Source organism: Salmo salar, chromosome ssa04 (genome assembly GCF_905237065.1).
Source record: "Salmo salar chromosome ssa04, Ssal_v3.1, whole genome shotgun sequence".
Taxonomy (NCBI): domain Eukaryota; kingdom Metazoa; phylum Chordata; class Actinopteri; order Salmoniformes; family Salmonidae; genus Salmo; species Salmo salar.
Genome location: NC_059445.1, coordinates 39,223,080 through 39,241,841, shown reverse-complemented (window position 1 = coordinate 39,241,841; position 18,762 = coordinate 39,223,080). Strand labels below are relative to the sequence as shown.

General features: G+C 39.8%; 1 protein-coding gene across 8 annotated transcripts in view; it reads left to right on the top strand.

The window, feature by feature from the left end:
* The window catches only part of LOC106602987 (neurexin-2), a 324,834-nt gene that overhangs the window by 93,647 nt on the left and 212,425 nt on the right, over positions 1-18,762 (top strand). For 4 of the 8 annotated variants that reach the window (XM_045716898.1, XM_014196084.2, XM_045716900.1 and 1 more), the window contains 3 exons: positions 4,609-4,629; positions 9,908-9,937; positions 13,484-13,501. In XM_045716898.1, the coding sequence (XP_045572854.1) occupies positions 4,609-4,629; positions 9,908-9,937; positions 13,484-13,501 (69 nt within the window). The remainder of the gene's footprint in view (positions 1-4,608; positions 4,630-9,907; positions 9,938-13,483; positions 13,502-18,762) is intronic. The other 4 variants (XM_014196086.2, XM_014196092.2, XM_014196088.2 and 1 more) reach the window with 2 other exon arrangements.

Sequence of the window (18,762 nt, the reverse complement as noted above, 5' to 3'; positions counted from 1 at the left end):
GAGAGGCCTACTGTATGTGTTGTAATTAGAGAGGCTACTGTATGTGTTGTAATTAGAGAGGCTACTGTATGTGTTGTAATTAGAGAGGCTACTGTATGTGTTGTAATTAGAGAGGTCCTACTGTATGTGTTGTAATTAGAGGCCTACTGTATGTGTTGTAATTAGAGAGCCTACTGTATGTGTTGTAATTAGAGGCCTACCGTATGTGTTGTAATTAGAGAGCCTACCGTATGTGTTGTAATTAGAGAGGCTACTGTATGTGTTGTAATTAGAGAGCCTACTGTATGTGTTGTAATTAGAGAGCCTACTGTATGTGTTGTAATTAGAGGTGCTACTGTATGTGTTGTAATTAGAGCGGTCTACCGTATGTGTGGTAATTAGGGAGGCTACTGTATGTGTTGTAATTAGAGAGATCCAACTGTATGTGTTGTAATTAGAGACTACTGTATGTGTTGTAATTAGAGAGGCTACTGTATGTGTTGTAATTAGTGAGGCTACTGTATGTGTTGTAATTAGAGAGGTCCTTCTGTATGTGTTGTAATTAAAGAGGCTACTGTATATGTTGTAATTAGAGGTCCTACTGTATGTGTTGTAATTAGAGGCTACTGTATGTGTTGTAATTAGAGAGGTCCTACTGCATGTGTTGTAATTAGAGGTTCTACTGTATGTGTTGTAATTAGAGGTCCTACTGTATGTGTTGTAATTAGAGGTCCTACTGTATGTGTTGTAATTAGATAGGCCTACAGTATGTGTTGTAATTAGAGAGGCTACTGTATGTGTTGTAATTAGAGAGGCTACTGTATGTGTTGTAATTAGAGAGGCTACTGTATGTGTTGTAATTAGAGAGGCTACTGTATGTGTTGTAATTAGAGAGGCTACTGTATGTGTTGTAATTAGAGAGGTCCTACTGTATGTGTTGTAATTAGAGAGGCTACTGTATGTGTTGTAATTAGAGGTCCTACTGTATGTGTTGTAATTAGAGGTCCTACTGTATGTGTTGTAATTAGAGGTCCTACTGTATGTGTTGTAATTAGAGAGGCTACTGTATGTGTTGTAATTAGAGAGGTGCTACTGTATGTGTTGTAATTAGAGAGGTCCTACTGTATGTGTTGTAATTAGAGAGGTCCTACTGTATGTGTTGTAATTAGAGAGTCTACTGTATGTGTTGTAATTAGAGAGGTGCTACAGTATGTGTTGTAATTAGAGAGGCTACTGTATGTGTTGTAATTAGAGAGGCTACTGTATGTGTTGTAATTAGAGAGGTCCTACTGTATGTGTTGTAATTAGAGGCCTACTGTATGTGTTGTAATTAGAGAGGTCCTACTGTATGTGTTGTAATTAGAGAGGTCCTACTGTATGTGTTGTAATTAGAGAGGCTACTGTATGTGTTGTAATTAGAGAGGTCTACTGTATGTGATGTAATTAGAGAGGTCTACTGTATGTGATGTAATTAGAGAGGTACTACTGTATGTGTTGTAATTAGAGGTGCTACTGTATGTGTTGTAATTAGAGAAGTCCTACTTTATGTGTTGTAATTAGAGAGGTCCTACTGTATGTGTTGTAATTAGAGAGGTCCTACTGTATGTGTTGTAATTAGAGAGGTCCTACTGTATGTGTTGTAATTAGAGAGGCTACTGTATGTGTTGTAATTAGAGAGGTCCTACTGTATGTGTTGTAATTAGAGAGGTCCTACTGTATGTGTTGTAATTAGAGAGGTCCTACTGTATGTGTTGTAATTAGAGAGGTCCTACTGTATGTGTTGTAATTAGAGAGGCTACTGTATGTGTTGTAATTAGAGAGGCCTACTGTATGTGTTGTAATTAGAGAGCCTACTGTATGTGTTGTAATTAGAGAGGCTACTCTATGTGTTGTAATTAGAGAGGCTACTGTATGTGTTGTAATTAGAGAGGCTACTGTATGTGTTGTAATTAGAGAGGCTACTGTATGTGTTGTAATTAGAGGCTACTGTATGTGTTGTAATTAGAGAGGCTACTGTATGTGTTGTAATTAGAGAGACTACTGTATGTGTTGTAATTAGAGAGGCTACTCTATGTGTTGTAATTAGAGAGGTCCTACTGTATGTGATGTAATTAGAGAGGCTACTGTATGTGTGGTAATTAGAGAGGCCTACTGTATGTGTTGTAATTAGAGAGACTACTGTATGTGTTGTAATTAGAGAGGCTACTGTATGTGTTGTAATTAGAGAGGCTACTGTATGTGTTGTAATTAGAGAGGTCCTACTGTATGTGTTGTAATTAGAGAGACTACTGTATGTGTTGTAATTAGAGAGGCTACTGTATGTGTTGTAATTAGAGAGGCTACTGTATGTGTTGTAATTAGAGAGGCTACTGTATGTGTTGTAATTAGAGAGGCTACTGTATGTGTTGTAATTAGAGGTCCTACTGTATGTGTTGTAATTAGAGGTCCTACTGTATGTGTTGTAATTAGAGAGGCTACTGTATGTGTTGTAATTAGAGAGGTCCTACTGTATGTGTTGTAATTAGAGAGGTGCTACTGTATGTGTTGTAATTAGAGAGGTCCTACTGTATGTGTTGTAATTAGAGAGGTCCTACTGTATGTGTTGTAATTAGAGAGTCTACTGTATGTGTTGTAATTAGAGAGGGCTACAGTATGTGTTGTAATTAGAGAGGCTACTGTATGTGTTGTAATTAGAGAGGCTACTGTATGTGTTGTAATTAGAGAGGTCCTACTGTATGTGTTGTAATTAGAGGCCTACTGTATGTGTTGTAATTAGAGAGGTCCTACTGTATGTGTTGTAATTAGAGAGGTCCTACTGTATGTGTTGTAATTAGAGAGGCTACTGTATGTGTTGTAATTAGAGAGGTCTACTGTATGTGATGTAATTAGAGAGGTCTACTGTATGTGATGTAATTAGAGAGGTACTACTGTATGTGTTGTAATTAGAGGTTCTACTGTATGTGTTGTAATTAGAGAAGTCCTACTGTATGTGTTGTAATTAGAGAGGTCCTACTGTATGTGTTGTAATTAGAGAGGTCCTACTGTATGTGTTGTAATTAGAGAGGCTACTGTATGTGTTGTAATTAGAGAGGTCCTACTGTATGTGTTGTAATTAGAGAGGTCCTACTGTATGTGTTGTAATTAGAGAGGTCCTACTGTATGTGTTGTAATTAGAGAGGTCCTACTGTATGTGTTGTAATTAGAGGCTACTGTATGTGTTGTAATTAGAGAGGCTACTGTATGTGTTGTAATTAGAGAGGCTACTGTATGTGTTGTAATTAGAGAGGCCTACAGTATGTTTTGTAATTAGAGAGGCTACTGTATGTGTTGTAATTAGAGAGGCTACTCTATGTGTTGTAATTAGAGAGGCTACTGTATGTGTTGTAATTAGAGAGGCTACTGTATGTGTTGTAATTAGAGAGGCTACTGTATGTGTTGTAATTAGAGGCTACTGTATGTGTTGTAATTAGAGAGGCTACTGTATGTGTTGTAATTAGAGAGGCTACTGTATGTGTGGTAATTAGAGAGGCTACTCTATGTGTTGTAATTAGAGAGGCTACTGTATGTGATGTAATTAGAGAGGCTACTGTATGTGTGGTAATTAGAGAGGCCTACTGTATGTGTTGTAATTAGAGAGACTACTGTATGTGTTGTAATTAGAGAGGCTACTGTATGTGTTGTAATTAGAGAGGCTACTGTATGTGTTGTAATTAGAGAGGTCCTACTGTATGTGTGGTAATTAGAGAGACTACTGTATGTGTTGTAATTAGAGAGGCTACTGTATGTGTTGTAATTAGAGAGGCTACTGTATGTGTTGTAATTAGAGAGGCTACTGTATGTGTTGTAATTAGAGAGGTCTACTGTATGTGTTGTAATTAGAGAGGCTACTGTATGTGTTGTAATTAGAGAGGCCTACTGTATGTGTTGTAATTAGAGAGGCTACTGTATGTGTTGTAATTAGAGAGGCTACTGTATGTGTTGTAATTAGAGAGGCTACTGTATGTGTTGTAATTAGAGAGGTCCTACTGTATGTGTTGTAATTAGAGAGGTCCTACTGTATGTGTTGTAATTAGAGAGACTACTGTATGTGTTGTAATTAGAGAGTCTACTGTATATGTTGTAATTAGAGAGGCTACTGTATGTGATGTAATTAGAGAGGTACTACTGTATGTGTTGTAATTAGAGAGGTCCTACAGTATGTTTTGTAATTAGAGAGGCTACTGTATGTGTTGTAATTAGAGAGGCTACTCTATGTGTTGTAATTAGAGAGGTCCTACAGTATGTGTTGTAATTAGAGAGGCTACTGTATGTGTTGTAATTAGAGAGGTCCTACTGTATGTGTTGTAATTAGAGAGGTCCTACTGTATGTGTTGTAATTAGAGAGGTCCTACAGTATGTTTTGTAATTAGAGAGGCCTACAGTATGTGTTGTAATTAGAGAGGCTACTGTATGTGTTGTAATTAGAGAGGCCTACAGTATGTTTTGTAATTAGAGAGGCTACTCTGTGTTGTAATTAGGCCCAAGAGATTAGCATTAACTGTTTGATGCTGATCTTTCTTCATTTCTAGATGTTCAATATTCTTCAGTCACCAATACTAATGATTCTCTGTCTTCTCTACTTCCATACAGCTATCCAGAAAGCAGAGGAAGGTAAGACCCTTTTTTTTTCTCGTCTTTTTTGCTTCACAATAAAACTGTATTCAGTCTATGGAGTTAACAAACTGCAGTGTTTTTTTGGGTGGTTTGGACTGTGGTTCTGATTCCTAAATTGAACAGAAGTGTACATATTGTCCTTGTATGATGAATACTTCATCTACAAAGGTGTACCTTTTGTGACGGAATGAAGGTGGCAGGAAGTTTACACATAACTGGGGGGGAAATGAATGTGGCCAGTAATCAGCTCCGACTTTGCCCTGACTTTGACTTAGATGTCCGTAAACGATTGAAGAGCTAACAGTTATCTTTAACACAACAGTTAATTGCATGAAATTGAGTCTGCGTTGCTTTGTTGACACTGTGATTTCCTCTGTGAGACTCACACAGACACAGAACAGGGATGTCGTCTCCGTGATCAGTGCGACGCTGTGTGTTAACTATAGCTCCCATCTACAATAACCCAGCTATTAAGATGGTTGATTACCAAGCCATTGACATCAGGGCAGTATATCACACTGTCAAAAGATTGGCACTGTGATTACGCACTAATGGAATTGTTTGCTTGAAGAATGAAATATTTCCCAGAGCATTACTTGCCCCTGTCTGAAGGAAAACCCCCATGTGTCTCTCATAATGTAATCATTCACACTCTGTTTAACCACATCACAATAAAAACAAATAGAATCGCTCTTCAGTAAAACACACAGTGTAAATGAAGATTGAACGTGGATGTGGGGGAGCCCGGTGAGTTAAGCGGCCGGGCGGAGAGACACCCATCAGGCCTGTTAGGAGGAGCTCTGGTGGTTGTGCCAGAGAAGTCAACAGGCTCAGGGGTCCAGCTGTGGGTGTGCTGGGGTTCTGCATGTTATAAATCACTGCTGCTGCTCACCAGAACAGACTACCAACACCTGCTATTTAATATTGCTGCTCTGTACACGTGTATAGTGTAAATGACTGCACAGCAGTAAGGAAGGCTTTATTTTCAGTAACACTTTCACAGCATGCAACAATATCCACATATTTTGACAGTCAGCACTGTGCATACAGTACAGTAGCTGAGAACGTTGATGCGCTTGAATACAAATGTTCTCATTCAATGGTATTCTATTCCGAACCGTTGTCCTGACTAAATCGTACAGATTATTCATTGTGTTTTCTTATGGAACACTGTACTGTCAGTATCTAATAGAGCGGACTGGTTGTTGATTCGTAAGCAGGGGCCGGTTGTGATGCGGAGGGCTATACCCAGACCCCACATGGGATGATGATGAGGATGAGTGGAAGGCTTCAGTTCAAAAGGGTCCGCTTTCAACCCCTGCCTTTAATCACTCTTAACTCCCCTTGTGATGAGCAAGGATGCTATGACCACGCTCACAGCAAAAGGCGAGCATTATTAAATGACATGCTGCAAAGAGAAAGCATTAGAGTCTTTATTGGATTAAAGCTTTGACATGGAGCCTGCGTACCGTCCCCGATGCACAATGCATGAAAACAAAGATGACACTTGACTAGTTAGTTCTCTTTATTCTTCATCCCAGGAGCAATGCAATGTGACATCTAGCAGGAAGTATTTGTAGTCGCTATATCAATGGACCTAGATGGCTGCCGGTACAAAAGATGAACAAAAACCCATTTAAAACTAGTAACCTCAGTGCTATATTTTAGCTGCACTGAGGGCTCGAGTACAGATGGCATGTCTCACAAAGAGAACTCCTAAGTAACAGATGAACACATCTGGGACTGTAAGTCGTTGGAACTTCTGTCTGTCTGTCTGTCTGTCTGTCTGTCTGTCTGTCTGTCTGTCTGTCTGTCTGTCTGTCACTGAGCCTAGGTTACCTGGATGGAGGGGGAGGGGGGACCAAGGTGGGGCACGCTTTTCAGGCCAAGAGACGTGGAGTGCAGCATTCTCTGATGTGTTGTGAGCAAAACTGTGTCTGTGAGAGGGAGATAAGAGAAGACTCCCAACACCTGCATCCACGCATGAGTGTAGAACACCAGCAGATAATCCTTCACATACAGTTGTACACACAAATAAAAGATTCACCTCTGCTTCCTCTGTGTATTAATAGCGTGTGTGTGTTAATGCGTTACACTATTGAACTATGCAAACTACCATCTACAAACGACACGATTCTAGCTTCAAATCATAGAGAATTACTTCAATTACATAGTTGGTTCCTCTCCCCTCCCCTTATTTTGTTCCTTGTTACTTGGTTACGATGTGATACGGTAGTGTGGATAGTTGATAGTGTAATGGTGTGAATGACCCACCTACGGTGACCCTGACCCTGTGAGAATACAGAGGGAGCATGTGGATCCTCAGCACAGACATCTTCAAACGAGAGGACAGGACAGGGCACAGCTGCTACTGCTGCCGATGATGGCCAGGGAGCTCTAAGCACCACTGACCTTGACTTAATCCCCTCATAAGAATACTCTCCTTCAAAGCACTGCAACTTCATGGAAAAACAAACTCAGCAAAAGCTAAATCCTAACCCTTTTAAGCATTTTCTTTTTCTTCTGAATATTCTCATGCAGTAAATGTAAAGGCTTAGAGGTCATTTCACAGATGGTAATTTTATAGTCCACTCATGTACTTCTGAAAATGATGTTGTTGACAATATGTGATTTTAGTGCCATTGTGTTCTGAGGCAAAGCTGAGTTGTACAAATGAATGTTGATCTGCGATGTTGTTAATCGTTGATGAAATGAAGCGTTCTGCATTGTCACTGTTAAAACAAAATCAGTTACAAATGAACAAACAAAACAACAGCAACATGTTTCACAGATCATTTTTCATCCTGGTAAAGTTTCTCTGTGCAACAATTTCACCTGCAAACAGCCCTGAATATAGTAGTAATGGAGGAAAAAGTTGAGAGAAATTGAAAATGATAGAATGCTCGTTGAAAAAAAACCTACCTGTTGCAATATTCTTTAAAACCCACAAGAAAATCTACTTAACTGCATAGAACACCTTTAATTAAGTATGTTTTGTGACATTAATGACATTAATAGCTTGTTCGCCATCGTTTTGATTGTTCATTTTATGGAGCATAGCCAGCGGTAAAACAGATTAGCATTTAGCGGTCATTTTATTGCTTCACAGATTTACTGTAAATGTATTCATAGACATGCGTTAGTCTTCTATTTCATTGTGACGAGGGAAGGTTGAAAGCAATAAAAATGGTCTTTAATAAATATTTCCCCACAATTTCACTACCGCTAACAACCAGTTGATGTTGTTTTCATAAGATCAATTGTAATTACAACAATGTCTGAAATTAAGGTGAAATAATTTACCTTGACAAAGAAACAGACACCATCCCGAGGAAAACGGGGAGGAATGGAGAAAAGGGGAGCATGATCAACGTCATACTGGGGGGGGGGGGACATGAGAGCCTGTTGCTATGCCAACACAAATTGGGCAGCTCTGTATTTTAATGCACAAGACACATCCACCACAGTGAGGCTTGGCACTTCAAAAGGAAAAAAAATAAAGCTGGTGATGTTTATCTCATTAAAGAAACTAAATATATCAGTGATGACAAACCTCTTGTGTCTTTGATGATGTCTGGCTCTGCTCAGCTCTCTGGTATAAGCGCGGTCATCCAGCCTAAGGGTATTGAGTTGACCTCATTTCTTCTTACCCCGCGAAAGGTCAATGAATGCGTAGGTATATAACGGTACGTGTGTACAGCTTATTCAGTGTTACCTGGTGCGTGGTCTAAAGCTCTCTGGCGGGGTTTCTGATTAGATGATCGATAACATCTCATTCCTCAGTGAAATTGGCCAATTTCCTCCAACAGTTCTCACAAAGAGAACCATTCTCTTCTGAAAAGTGCAGTTCTCTCTGTCAACACGTTTTATTTACTAAGTGTTGATGGAGTGATTTAATGTCTGTCCATTACTGGTGGAAATGTCCTTCACATATAAAGGTTGTGTTTTATTTCATCCAATTGGGTTCACAGTTTTTTATCTAAATGTTTTTTTTTAGAAATGCTATTTGTTTTGATAAATCTGTACAGGAAATGACAATGCGTGCATGAGCTTTGTTGAGCTGAAAAAATATATATTATATCGCAAAAACTGCCAAAATGCCAGGGAGAGAAACATCGCTGAGTTACCATTTTGATCTCTAAAAGTGTTAAAATGTCATAAATGTTATATTCTTTATAAGGAAAAAAATTGCATCTCCAATGAAAGAAGCATTGTGCAACACCATGAAGGTGTTGAGACTGAGCTCAACGAAAAGGATAACTGTCAGAGAATGAATGCAAGAAATCCCTTTAAAAATTCTACCGGGTCATTTTTCGAGTTGTTTTAATTAACAATTCACTCAATTTCCTGCTGTAGGTCATGCAGATGATGGTGTAATTGTGTGATACAAAATGTTATCTTTGGTCAATTAAAGCCTTGTTCAATCAGCCATATTTCTTGTCTAACACAATACAGGTCCATTTTAATTACTAAATGCCCACATTCATGCGGCAAGCCACAAGGCCCTTGGCTTATTTGTTTACAATTGATTTTGTGGTGTCCACAGATTCGGAGTGTTCCAGTTTACTGAGCTCCTGTTTATTGAGTTCCATTGTATTTTATGAATGTGTTTTGCATATGATGTATTCTTCCATTGCCAACAACTGCAGCACTATGACTGCAGTAAAGCTGTCACATTATGCCTCTCACACCCTGGGTTATTGATTGTTATGGCCCTCCCTGGCCCTGGGCCTGCTTATGTTGTAACGCTGAATCTAGTTAAGGATACAGTCCTCACTGGCTTTATCCTATTGAAGGGACTGGTTTGTGTCCCTGTTGCATGCAGTGTTCGAGGTATATATTTGCGGTATTCATTTTGATCTGTATGCAGTTTTACACTGGAGAACGTTGGAGAACTTCATATGAACGAGATGTGAATTTGGAAAAGTGACAAAAAAAAAACCCTATTCTAATCTGAGAAAGCTGTCTGCTTACGAGTAAGAGTGTGTGTTCCATTAGGAAAAAAAACATCTGGGTGAGCAACTACCTTCGGGGGTTGCACCAATTGAGATGTTTTTTTTTCTTATCCCGCTCTCCCCCCTCAAACAGTGTATGTCTTTTATTTCTTTAATTTCCTCCTCCGTTTTAGTTTGATTTGAACTCTGACATCCGTACCTATCCCAGGATGTCTGTCACAAACTGCAGTCCAACGTTGTGACAATGCTTTTGTTTCTTCCCGGGCATTTTTATGACCTTCCTGTTTTCCCTATTCCTTTTTTCTGTTCTTTCCCTCAAGGTCTGGCGCACATGAAGTCAAACCGCCAAGGTACGGGGTCTGTTGGTTTTCTTTTCTCCCTCAACCACCTGCTCAAACCATCTCCCTGCCCTCTAATACTTTTTACTGTACTGCACTGACATTTCACTTCCTCTTCCCTATTCTATTTACTTGTACTTTCATTTCTGCTTCCTGTCATGTTGTACTATCTGTGCCCACGTCACTCCAACCTTGTCCGTCAAACCTTGTCCTGACCTCTGGCCAGCAACTGGAACATCACCTTTGACCTCTTCGGCCTTTCACAAAGGTAACGCTTTCATGCCCACAGTGTTTGATTGGTTCGGTTTTTATGGGACCCTCTCCAAGAGAGAAACTGGTATTTGGTTGTCAATAGAGCATGTATGCCTCGTGCTTCAGATGTGTGATTACAGTTGGGGTCACTGGCTGCTTGCTATTCAGTCTGTCTGAGAAATGCATTGGGAGACTGAAATCAGTGATTACAACAGAGTGCATATTGCTTCTTCTGTACACATACACTCCGGTTCTCTTCCATTACAATACAATTAAATCAAGATGAAATAGGATAATATGTACAATGTTCAATATTCACACAATTACCCCAATAATGTAAGAGTTCATGATTTTTAGTTTGTTTGCTTATCAAAAAAGTTTGGTGGTTTCGAAAAGGTAGTTTGTTAAATTCATATTTTTGAGCAACTGCATTTTCCAGGCATAATTATGCATGGCTGTGCTGCACACATGCATCTAATCTGCATGCCCTTAGGATGCAGATATACTTAGAGCTCAGACATGCCTGTCCAAAGGCCAGACAGATATAAAGGAAACAGATCAAATTGAGTTTTTACAGTACAAATAAACATGATGGCTGCTTTCAGACCCTTACATGAATTATACACAGGTGTAGTTATTTTCAAGGTTTCCTGGTAACAGAAGGAGGTTTTTACCAAGAGTACTTTAATAGCATAACAAGAAGGCAATCTATAGGAACTACTGGTTAGCACAAAGCATTGAGAGAAAATCAGCCGTACAGTCGCAGCTAGACAGACTGACAAGCAGAAGGGCGACAGGCAAGCGAGCTGACTGGACCACCAGAAAGTTAATTAAATCAATGTTCATGAACATATTGTAGCCAAATTAAGAAACTTTGAATTATTCATGGACAAGTTGAATGCAGTATTTGTTTGCACTCTCTAGATGATGTGCCTGATACGAACTGACATACAACAGTTCATATGTAGACAATACTCTTCAGATAAGCTTTATCAATTACATCTTTAGGTTTACTTCTTTTAAAAGAAATAAACGGAAAACAATATTAACTGATAAACACTGAGTCTTAAGCGAGAATTCTGCTCGACATAAAAAATTACTTTAATAAAGTTGTACCTGTACACGATTTACTGTTTTGCTTCAGACAGGAATAAATGTAGCTTTGCTGATCAAATTATTCATCCAGACGCCATGGCAACAGGTTGTTTTTTCAGTCAAAGAATTGACAATTACAGCTCAGTGTGAGAGACACTGTGCTCTGGCCGTCACCGGCTCTAACAGTCTCGCAATACTTCCTTTCTCTTTTGCTAGCTAGCCAACACAGGCATTCATTTCAGGGCCAAACACCTTCACAAACTAAGCGACATAATGACATGGTTTCCTCCTGTTGACTGCCAATTACTGAGCTGAAATAGTTTGAATGGAGTCTATACCATCACTCCTATCACTGATACCATCAAACCTTTTGTGTACTAGCAAAATAGAAAGTGGTTTAAATCATGAACGAAGCAGCTTTTATGGACATTTGCATTTCATGTAGAGGTAGATATCCATACATGTTTCTGTACTCTACACTGTGTATTGTATCAATTCCTCTGGGGATCTACCGTATGATTCACATCACACAGTGTGTGCACAATATGACCTAAAATGAATGAATCATTTTTTTTAAACGAGGCGTGGGTAAAGGACAGCTGAGAACTGGTGTGTGTACTTCACATGCTGTGGCTGTCCGTTCACATTTGTGTACACTTTTGACCAGGGGTGAAAGTAAGGCGATACGTTCCGGTAAGGCGTGCCGGCAAAATAAATAGTGGGGGTAACGCCGTACCCGTTAAAATGTTAGCCTATCACAATTAATAGGCTACAACATGCCGCAAAAACTATAGGCAATTTCACCATTATTCAACATTACTGCATGTCAGTGGCATTAAAAATGAGAAAGTTGACTGGGAACCGGTTGGTATACGCTCCAAATGGTGTGGTTTGAGGAGAACACTTACATTTTGTCAAAGCGGAGATGAGTGGCGAGAGGCGCCTGGACAAGGCGGAGATGAGTGGACGTGGATAACATTGGACGCATCATTTCAGGCTACAAGTGGAGCCCTAATGACAATCACGGAATGGCATTACAGTACATGTAGGTGTTTTGGAACTGATGTCTCTTTCCATTCATCAGATTGAGGGTGCGCAGTGTTGGGGTTTGGATGCTGAAATTATTTAGTGAGTGAACGAATGTAGCCACAAGGAGCACCTTTGTTAAGTGATTATTTGACAATCAGATGAAAATGTCACGACTGGTTGTGTGTATAGCACATTATAAAAGGCATAGGCGGCGTGTCCATGAGGATGAGGCTAAGGGAAGCTTTCCCTAAAGTAAATTGAATTAAATTGCCAAAATGATATAGCCTAATTAGCTTACTCCTGTCTGTAGATAAATTGGCCATAGAATCACTAACTTCTTAAAAAAAAATAATTATAATCGCATAGCCTGCAGTCGGAAGAGCCTGCGCGGGCAGCAAATACCAAATAGGTGATTGTTGAGTTGCGACTGTCAATGAAAAGCAGAGACCCAGCCAGGAATATCGCAATATTTTAAAATACAAATTGCGGAAAAACTGCTTGGAAAGCAAATGGCTATTGCTGTAAAGAGATGACAATGAAAATTCTTTCATCTGCCTTTAAGTTATCAAAATTCTTAGGCTACTGTTTGCTCAATAAAGCTATCTTATTGCCACCAGCGGAGAACATTGTGCATATTCACTGGGTCACTGCCACTTTTGTTTGTTTTTGGACAATCATTTCCTCCTCCAGGTCAGACGGACGTCATATTGTGTTTGTGTCTCCACTTTTCGTAGGCCGATTATATGGATCAGACAACATGGTTTGTATCGATCAGTTGGTCAGTGTCAGCAGAGTATGCTACCCTGTCATTTATGTAGTATTAACACAATTGTGTAGGCGCGCTTGGGTGTCCCATACCGGTAAGAAATGAAATATACTTTCACCCCTGCTTTTGACCTACCATTACTTTGGGATCCTGGCACAATGACTCTTCTGCTAACCGTGAGGTCATTTTGCTAATAGTGAAAGAGCAGTGTGGGTTGTCTGCTACTGGTGCACAAATAGGATGAGGTCATTGTACTAAAATCATCTTTAACCTTGTTTATTTCCATTAGCCATGGTTTTTTGAGACTGCATAGAGTATATAGAAAGTATTCAAAATGCAGACATGGCTGTTTTGAGTGGATGGAGTAGGCGTTGAAGGATAACCACATTTGACCGTTTTTTCTTCTCTCTATGCAGCTGAATCATTGCAATCTGGTAAGATGGCATGCCTTTTATTTGACAGTTAATAGCAGTACATTTTTTTAATTATGTTGAATGTATTCTGACAACGCCTGCCCCATTTCTGCAGTGAGAATTGCATAAACATTTGGGTAATTATGAAAACACGGCATACTCTGACTGTCTTACATTGGATCTGCACTTTAAATTCTTGTCATACAAGGGCATGTTTGTGTATTTATGAGCCTAGTAGAACATTTCAGTAAGTCTGAACCTCCGTCCTCAGTGAAGGCTACACCTTGGAAAGAGACAGACTTTTCTCAAATATCTACTTTTTAAGCATTGTCTCTTCCATCAGACCATAGCAAATGGTTGGTAGTGGAGTTTGTACTATTTGTTTTGCAAGACAGAGATGTACCTGTAAATATGTCTAAGTTTGCCAGACCATTTCTTGTGAGTGGGTGCAATAGTACAGAAAGGCATTGACACACTTGTATGTGTCTGATAACGAGAGGACAGGACAGGACAGGAAATGAGGCGTGGGTGGCAAAATCACAGAAACATTGCTAGAGGCAATAGGCTATGCTTTTTTTTTAATCATCTGTTTTTCATTACATCAACAACTACCATGACCTGCACTAGTCATTACACGCAAGGCATTTCCTGATGCCATGGCTTTCATCTGTGAGTTGTGCTGCTGCTGGATACCAAATGAGGTGTAGCAAAGATGGGAAAGTTTCCAACCTCAACTCAAATTAGCAACGGTCATCAAGTTTGTTAAAAGGTTTTAAAAACAATTGGAATAAATGCAATAGTTGGACAATGGATGAAGATATTCCAAACGTGTTATTTTATTTGAATACATCAGATATTGACTGAATAATAGCATATAACAGAGTTCAGGGATTTTGGTGGAAAATAGGTATTCAATATATTGTCAAATTTCACTCATACATTTTCTAATGGTGTAAGGTATTTTTTCCCCCAAATTATATTGGCCTAATTTGCATAAATACACCGGGAGTATTTGCATATATGAATGCATTAACATAACAGGGTGGAACAGGGCTGAAACCACAAAACTTGCTCTGTCTAGGGGGCCTACCTGCACTCATCTGCGCTGTCTAAGACGGCCTCATTAATTACTGTTGTTGTCATGTTCTGTTGCATAATTCAACAAGTGTGTCATTAGCAGGATACCCTCGGATTAAAAATCAACAAGCTTAGCTCCAGATTACACCTGTCTATACATGCTTTACATTCTTTGCGTGATAAAACATAATACCACTTTAATCCGAGTGTTCATTTTGGGAAGTTGCTTTCATTTCAGCGCATCTAATTCGTAAACCTCTTAACTGTATTAAATGAATAATTTTCCAATTCCACAAAAAATGTACACCCATCAATAAAAAGTTATTTTGCGTCTCTTTCTTGTGATGTAAGTGTCGAGACGATGCGTTAAATCCCTGATGAAGATTTAGCATTCTTTGACATGCAATGGAAAGACATCATATTCCATTGAGTCCATTTGGGTTTGACTGGTCATTGCAAACATTTCCGTGGTCGTCACGTTAACAGGAAAACAACGACAGGCACAAGCAAGAGAATGGAAAAAGTTGCAGGATTAAAATGAAAGCAAGATTTACAGTGCTTCAGAAAGTATTCATACCCCTTGACTTATTCCTCATATTAAGCATGAATTAAAAATGGATTAAATTGAATACAAAATAATCTCACCTATCTACACACAGTACCCCATAATGACAAAGTGAACGTAATATGCAACAATTTCAACGATTTTACTGAGTTACAGTCCAATTTGTAAGTCGCTCTGGATAAGAGCGTCTGCTAAATGACTTAAATGTAAATGTAAAATAAGGAAATCAGTCAATTAAAAAAAATCCATTGGGCTCTAATCTATGGATTTCACATGACTGGGCAGGGGCGCATCCATGGGTGGGCCTGGGAGGGCTGTCCGGGTGGCTGGTCTCAGACAATCCTGTCGGTGAAGATGTAGAGGTCCTGGTCTGGCGTGGTTACACCTGGTCTGTGGTAGTGAGGCCAGTTGAATGTACTGCCAAATTCCCAAAAACAACATTGGAGGTTGCTTATGGTAGAGAAATGAACATTCAGTTATCGGGTAACAGCTCTGGCGGACATTCCTGCAGTCAGCATGCCAATTGCACACTCCATCAATATGAGACATCGGTGGCACTGGGTTGTGTGACGAAGCTGCACATTTTAGAGTGGCCTTTTGCCCCCCCTTGTGCTGGGGACAGTAAGCTGTTTAATCAGCTTCTTGATATGCCACACCTGTCAGGTGGATGGATTATCTTGGCAAAGGAGAAATGCTCACTGACAGGGATGTCAACAAATGGACTCGGGAGAGGCAAAGTTCAAGAACCATGCATCCTCGAAACACGACCCCGCCAAGCCGCACTGCTTCGTGACACACTGCTTGCTTAACCCGGAAGCCAGCCGCACCAATGTGTCGGAGGAAACACCATACAACTGGCGACCTTGTCAGCATGCATGCGCCCGGCCCGCCACAGGAGTCGCTAGAGCACGATGGGGCAAGGACATCCCGGCCAGCCAAACCCTCACCTAGCCCAGATGGCGCTGGGCCAATTGTGCGCCGCTTCATGGGTCTCCCGGTCATGGCCGGCCGTGACACAGCCCGGGATCGAACCCGGGTATGTAGTGACCGCTGCGCCACTCAGGAGGCCCCATTGTAGAAACACCTTTGACAGCAATTACAGCTGTGAGTCTTTCTGGGTAAGTCTCTAAGAGCTTTCCACATCTGGATTGTTCAACATTTGCCCATTATTCTTTTTAAAATTCTTCAAGCTCTGTGAAATTGGTTGTTGATCATTACTAGACAACAATTTTTAGATCCTTGCCATAGACTTTCAAGTAGATTTAAGTCAAAACTGTAACTCGGTCACTAAGGAACATTCACTGTCTTCTTGGTAAGCAACTACAGTGTAGATTTGGCCTTGTGTTTTAGGTTTACCTCTAGGATTTTGCCTGTGCTTACCTCCATTCCGTTTATTTTTTATCCTGAGAAACTCCCCTGCCCAACAATTACAAACATACCCATAACATGATGCAGCTACCACTATGCTTGAAAATATGGAGTGTGGTACTCAGTAATGTGATGTATTGGATTTGCCCCACACATAACACTTTGTATTCAGGGCAAAACATTTATTGATTTTGCCACATATTTTGCAGTATTACTTCAGTGCCTTTAGAATGCATGTTTTGAAAAAAATGTATTCTGTGAAGGCTTACGTCTTTTCACTCTGTCAATTAGGTTAGTATTGTGGAGTAACTACAATGTTGACCTATCCTCAGTTTTCTATATCAAAGCCATTAACTCTGTAACTGTTTTAAAGTCACAATTGGCCTCATGGTGAAATCCCTGAGTGGTTTCACTCCTCTCCGGCAACTGCGTTAAGAAGGACACCTGTATCTTTGTCACAATTCTTTGATTTTTACACATCTACCAATAGGTGTCCTTCTTTGCGAGGCATTGTAAAACCTCTCTGGTCTTTGTGATTGAATCTGTGTTTTGAAATTCACTGCTCAACCGAGAGGCCTTACAGATTATTGTATGTGTGGGGTACAGAGATGAGGTAGTCATTAAAAAATCATGTTAAACACTGTTATTGCACAAAGAGTGAGTCCATGCAACTTATTATGTGACTTGTTAAGCCCATTTTTACTCCTGAACTTATTTAGGCTTGCCATAACAAAGCAGTTGAATACTTATTGACTCAAGATATTTCAGCCATTCATTTTGAATTAATTAGTAAAAATGTCAAAAAACATAGTTCCACTTTGACATTATGGGGTATTGTGTGTAGGCCAGTGACACAAAATCTATATTTAATCAACTTTAAATTCAGGCTGTAACACAACAACATGTGGAAAAAGTCGAGGGGTTTGAATACTTTCTGAAGGCACTGTAAGGGACAAACACCGAAAAGACAGATCCTCAGGTTGGGCGGCGCATGTGCGTTGCTACTCAAATGCATTACAGTTTAGTGCATAGATGCACCCTGTGGAGCTGTACTCCCTTTAAGCAAGGGAATTCCCTTCCTACAAGGTTGGCTAAAGTTGCCATTGATAATGGGTACAGTATTATCTACTCTGTCTGGGATCTGACCCAAGAACCATGCTAACCGACCAGCAGTAACATCTCTGATGTTGCCAGGGAGATGCGCTGTATCTGGAGGTGGTTTCTCCAGTGAGATCAAAGCAGGTCATGTGATGTCTGCGTGTCTGTCTGTCTCTAGCAAGTATCCACCTGACCCAGCCGGGGGATTTCACCCATGCTTTCTTTTGTTGCCGATAGCTCGTGTCTTTATGTAGCTCGGCTAATTTTGTCCAGGCAGGTTATAATAGAAGCACCTCAAAGTCAGGTTAAAATGGTTGCCACTTAACTTTATCCTTCTTTTCAATTACCATTTAAAGAGATTAGAATAAGTCTTGGATATATGTTGTAGGTGTATAGGTGGTAAACGTGTCAGTTATCATTATGAGTTATGGTAGTGAGTCTCTGGGCCACAGCATAGTAGCAGATAAGCTGCATACAGATTCCATTTTCTGGGCCTTTTAGAGCATTGGTCACATGGTGGTCCCCCACAGCTAGCAGTTTAGGCATGGTAGCATCACCATTTGTATATTCTGACACCTTAATCCACCCATTAAGAAACTGACGGTTAAAACTGATTAATCCCTGTGGATTGATGAGGAATCGAAAAACTGTATGGTTGAGTGGGACAAGGCAAAAGGAATGGCAAATAAGTCTGGCTGCACAGACAATTAGCAAACAGTGTAAATTGAGTCATCATGTGACTAAACTTAACAAAAAAATAAGAAACTATGTTACGAAGCAAAGATAAATGATATAAAGGATAATAGTAAAATCTTTGGAGTACCTTAAATTACATTTTGGGCAAAAAGGCAAACTCAGCTCCATCCTTCATTGAATCAGATGGCTCATTCATCACAAAACCCTCTGATATTTCCAACTACTTTAATTACTTTTCTACTGGCAAGATTATAAAAACTTAGACATGACATGCCAACAACAAACTCTGAACCTTCTTATCCATGCATAACAGACTAAATAATACAATAATTCTGTAAAGTGAGGAAGAGGTGAAAAAAATGATTGCTTTCTATCAATAATGGCAAACCACCTGGTACTGACAACTTGGATGGAAAATTACTGAGGATGGTAGTGGACGATATTGCCGCTCCTATTTGTCATCTCTTAAATTTAAGTC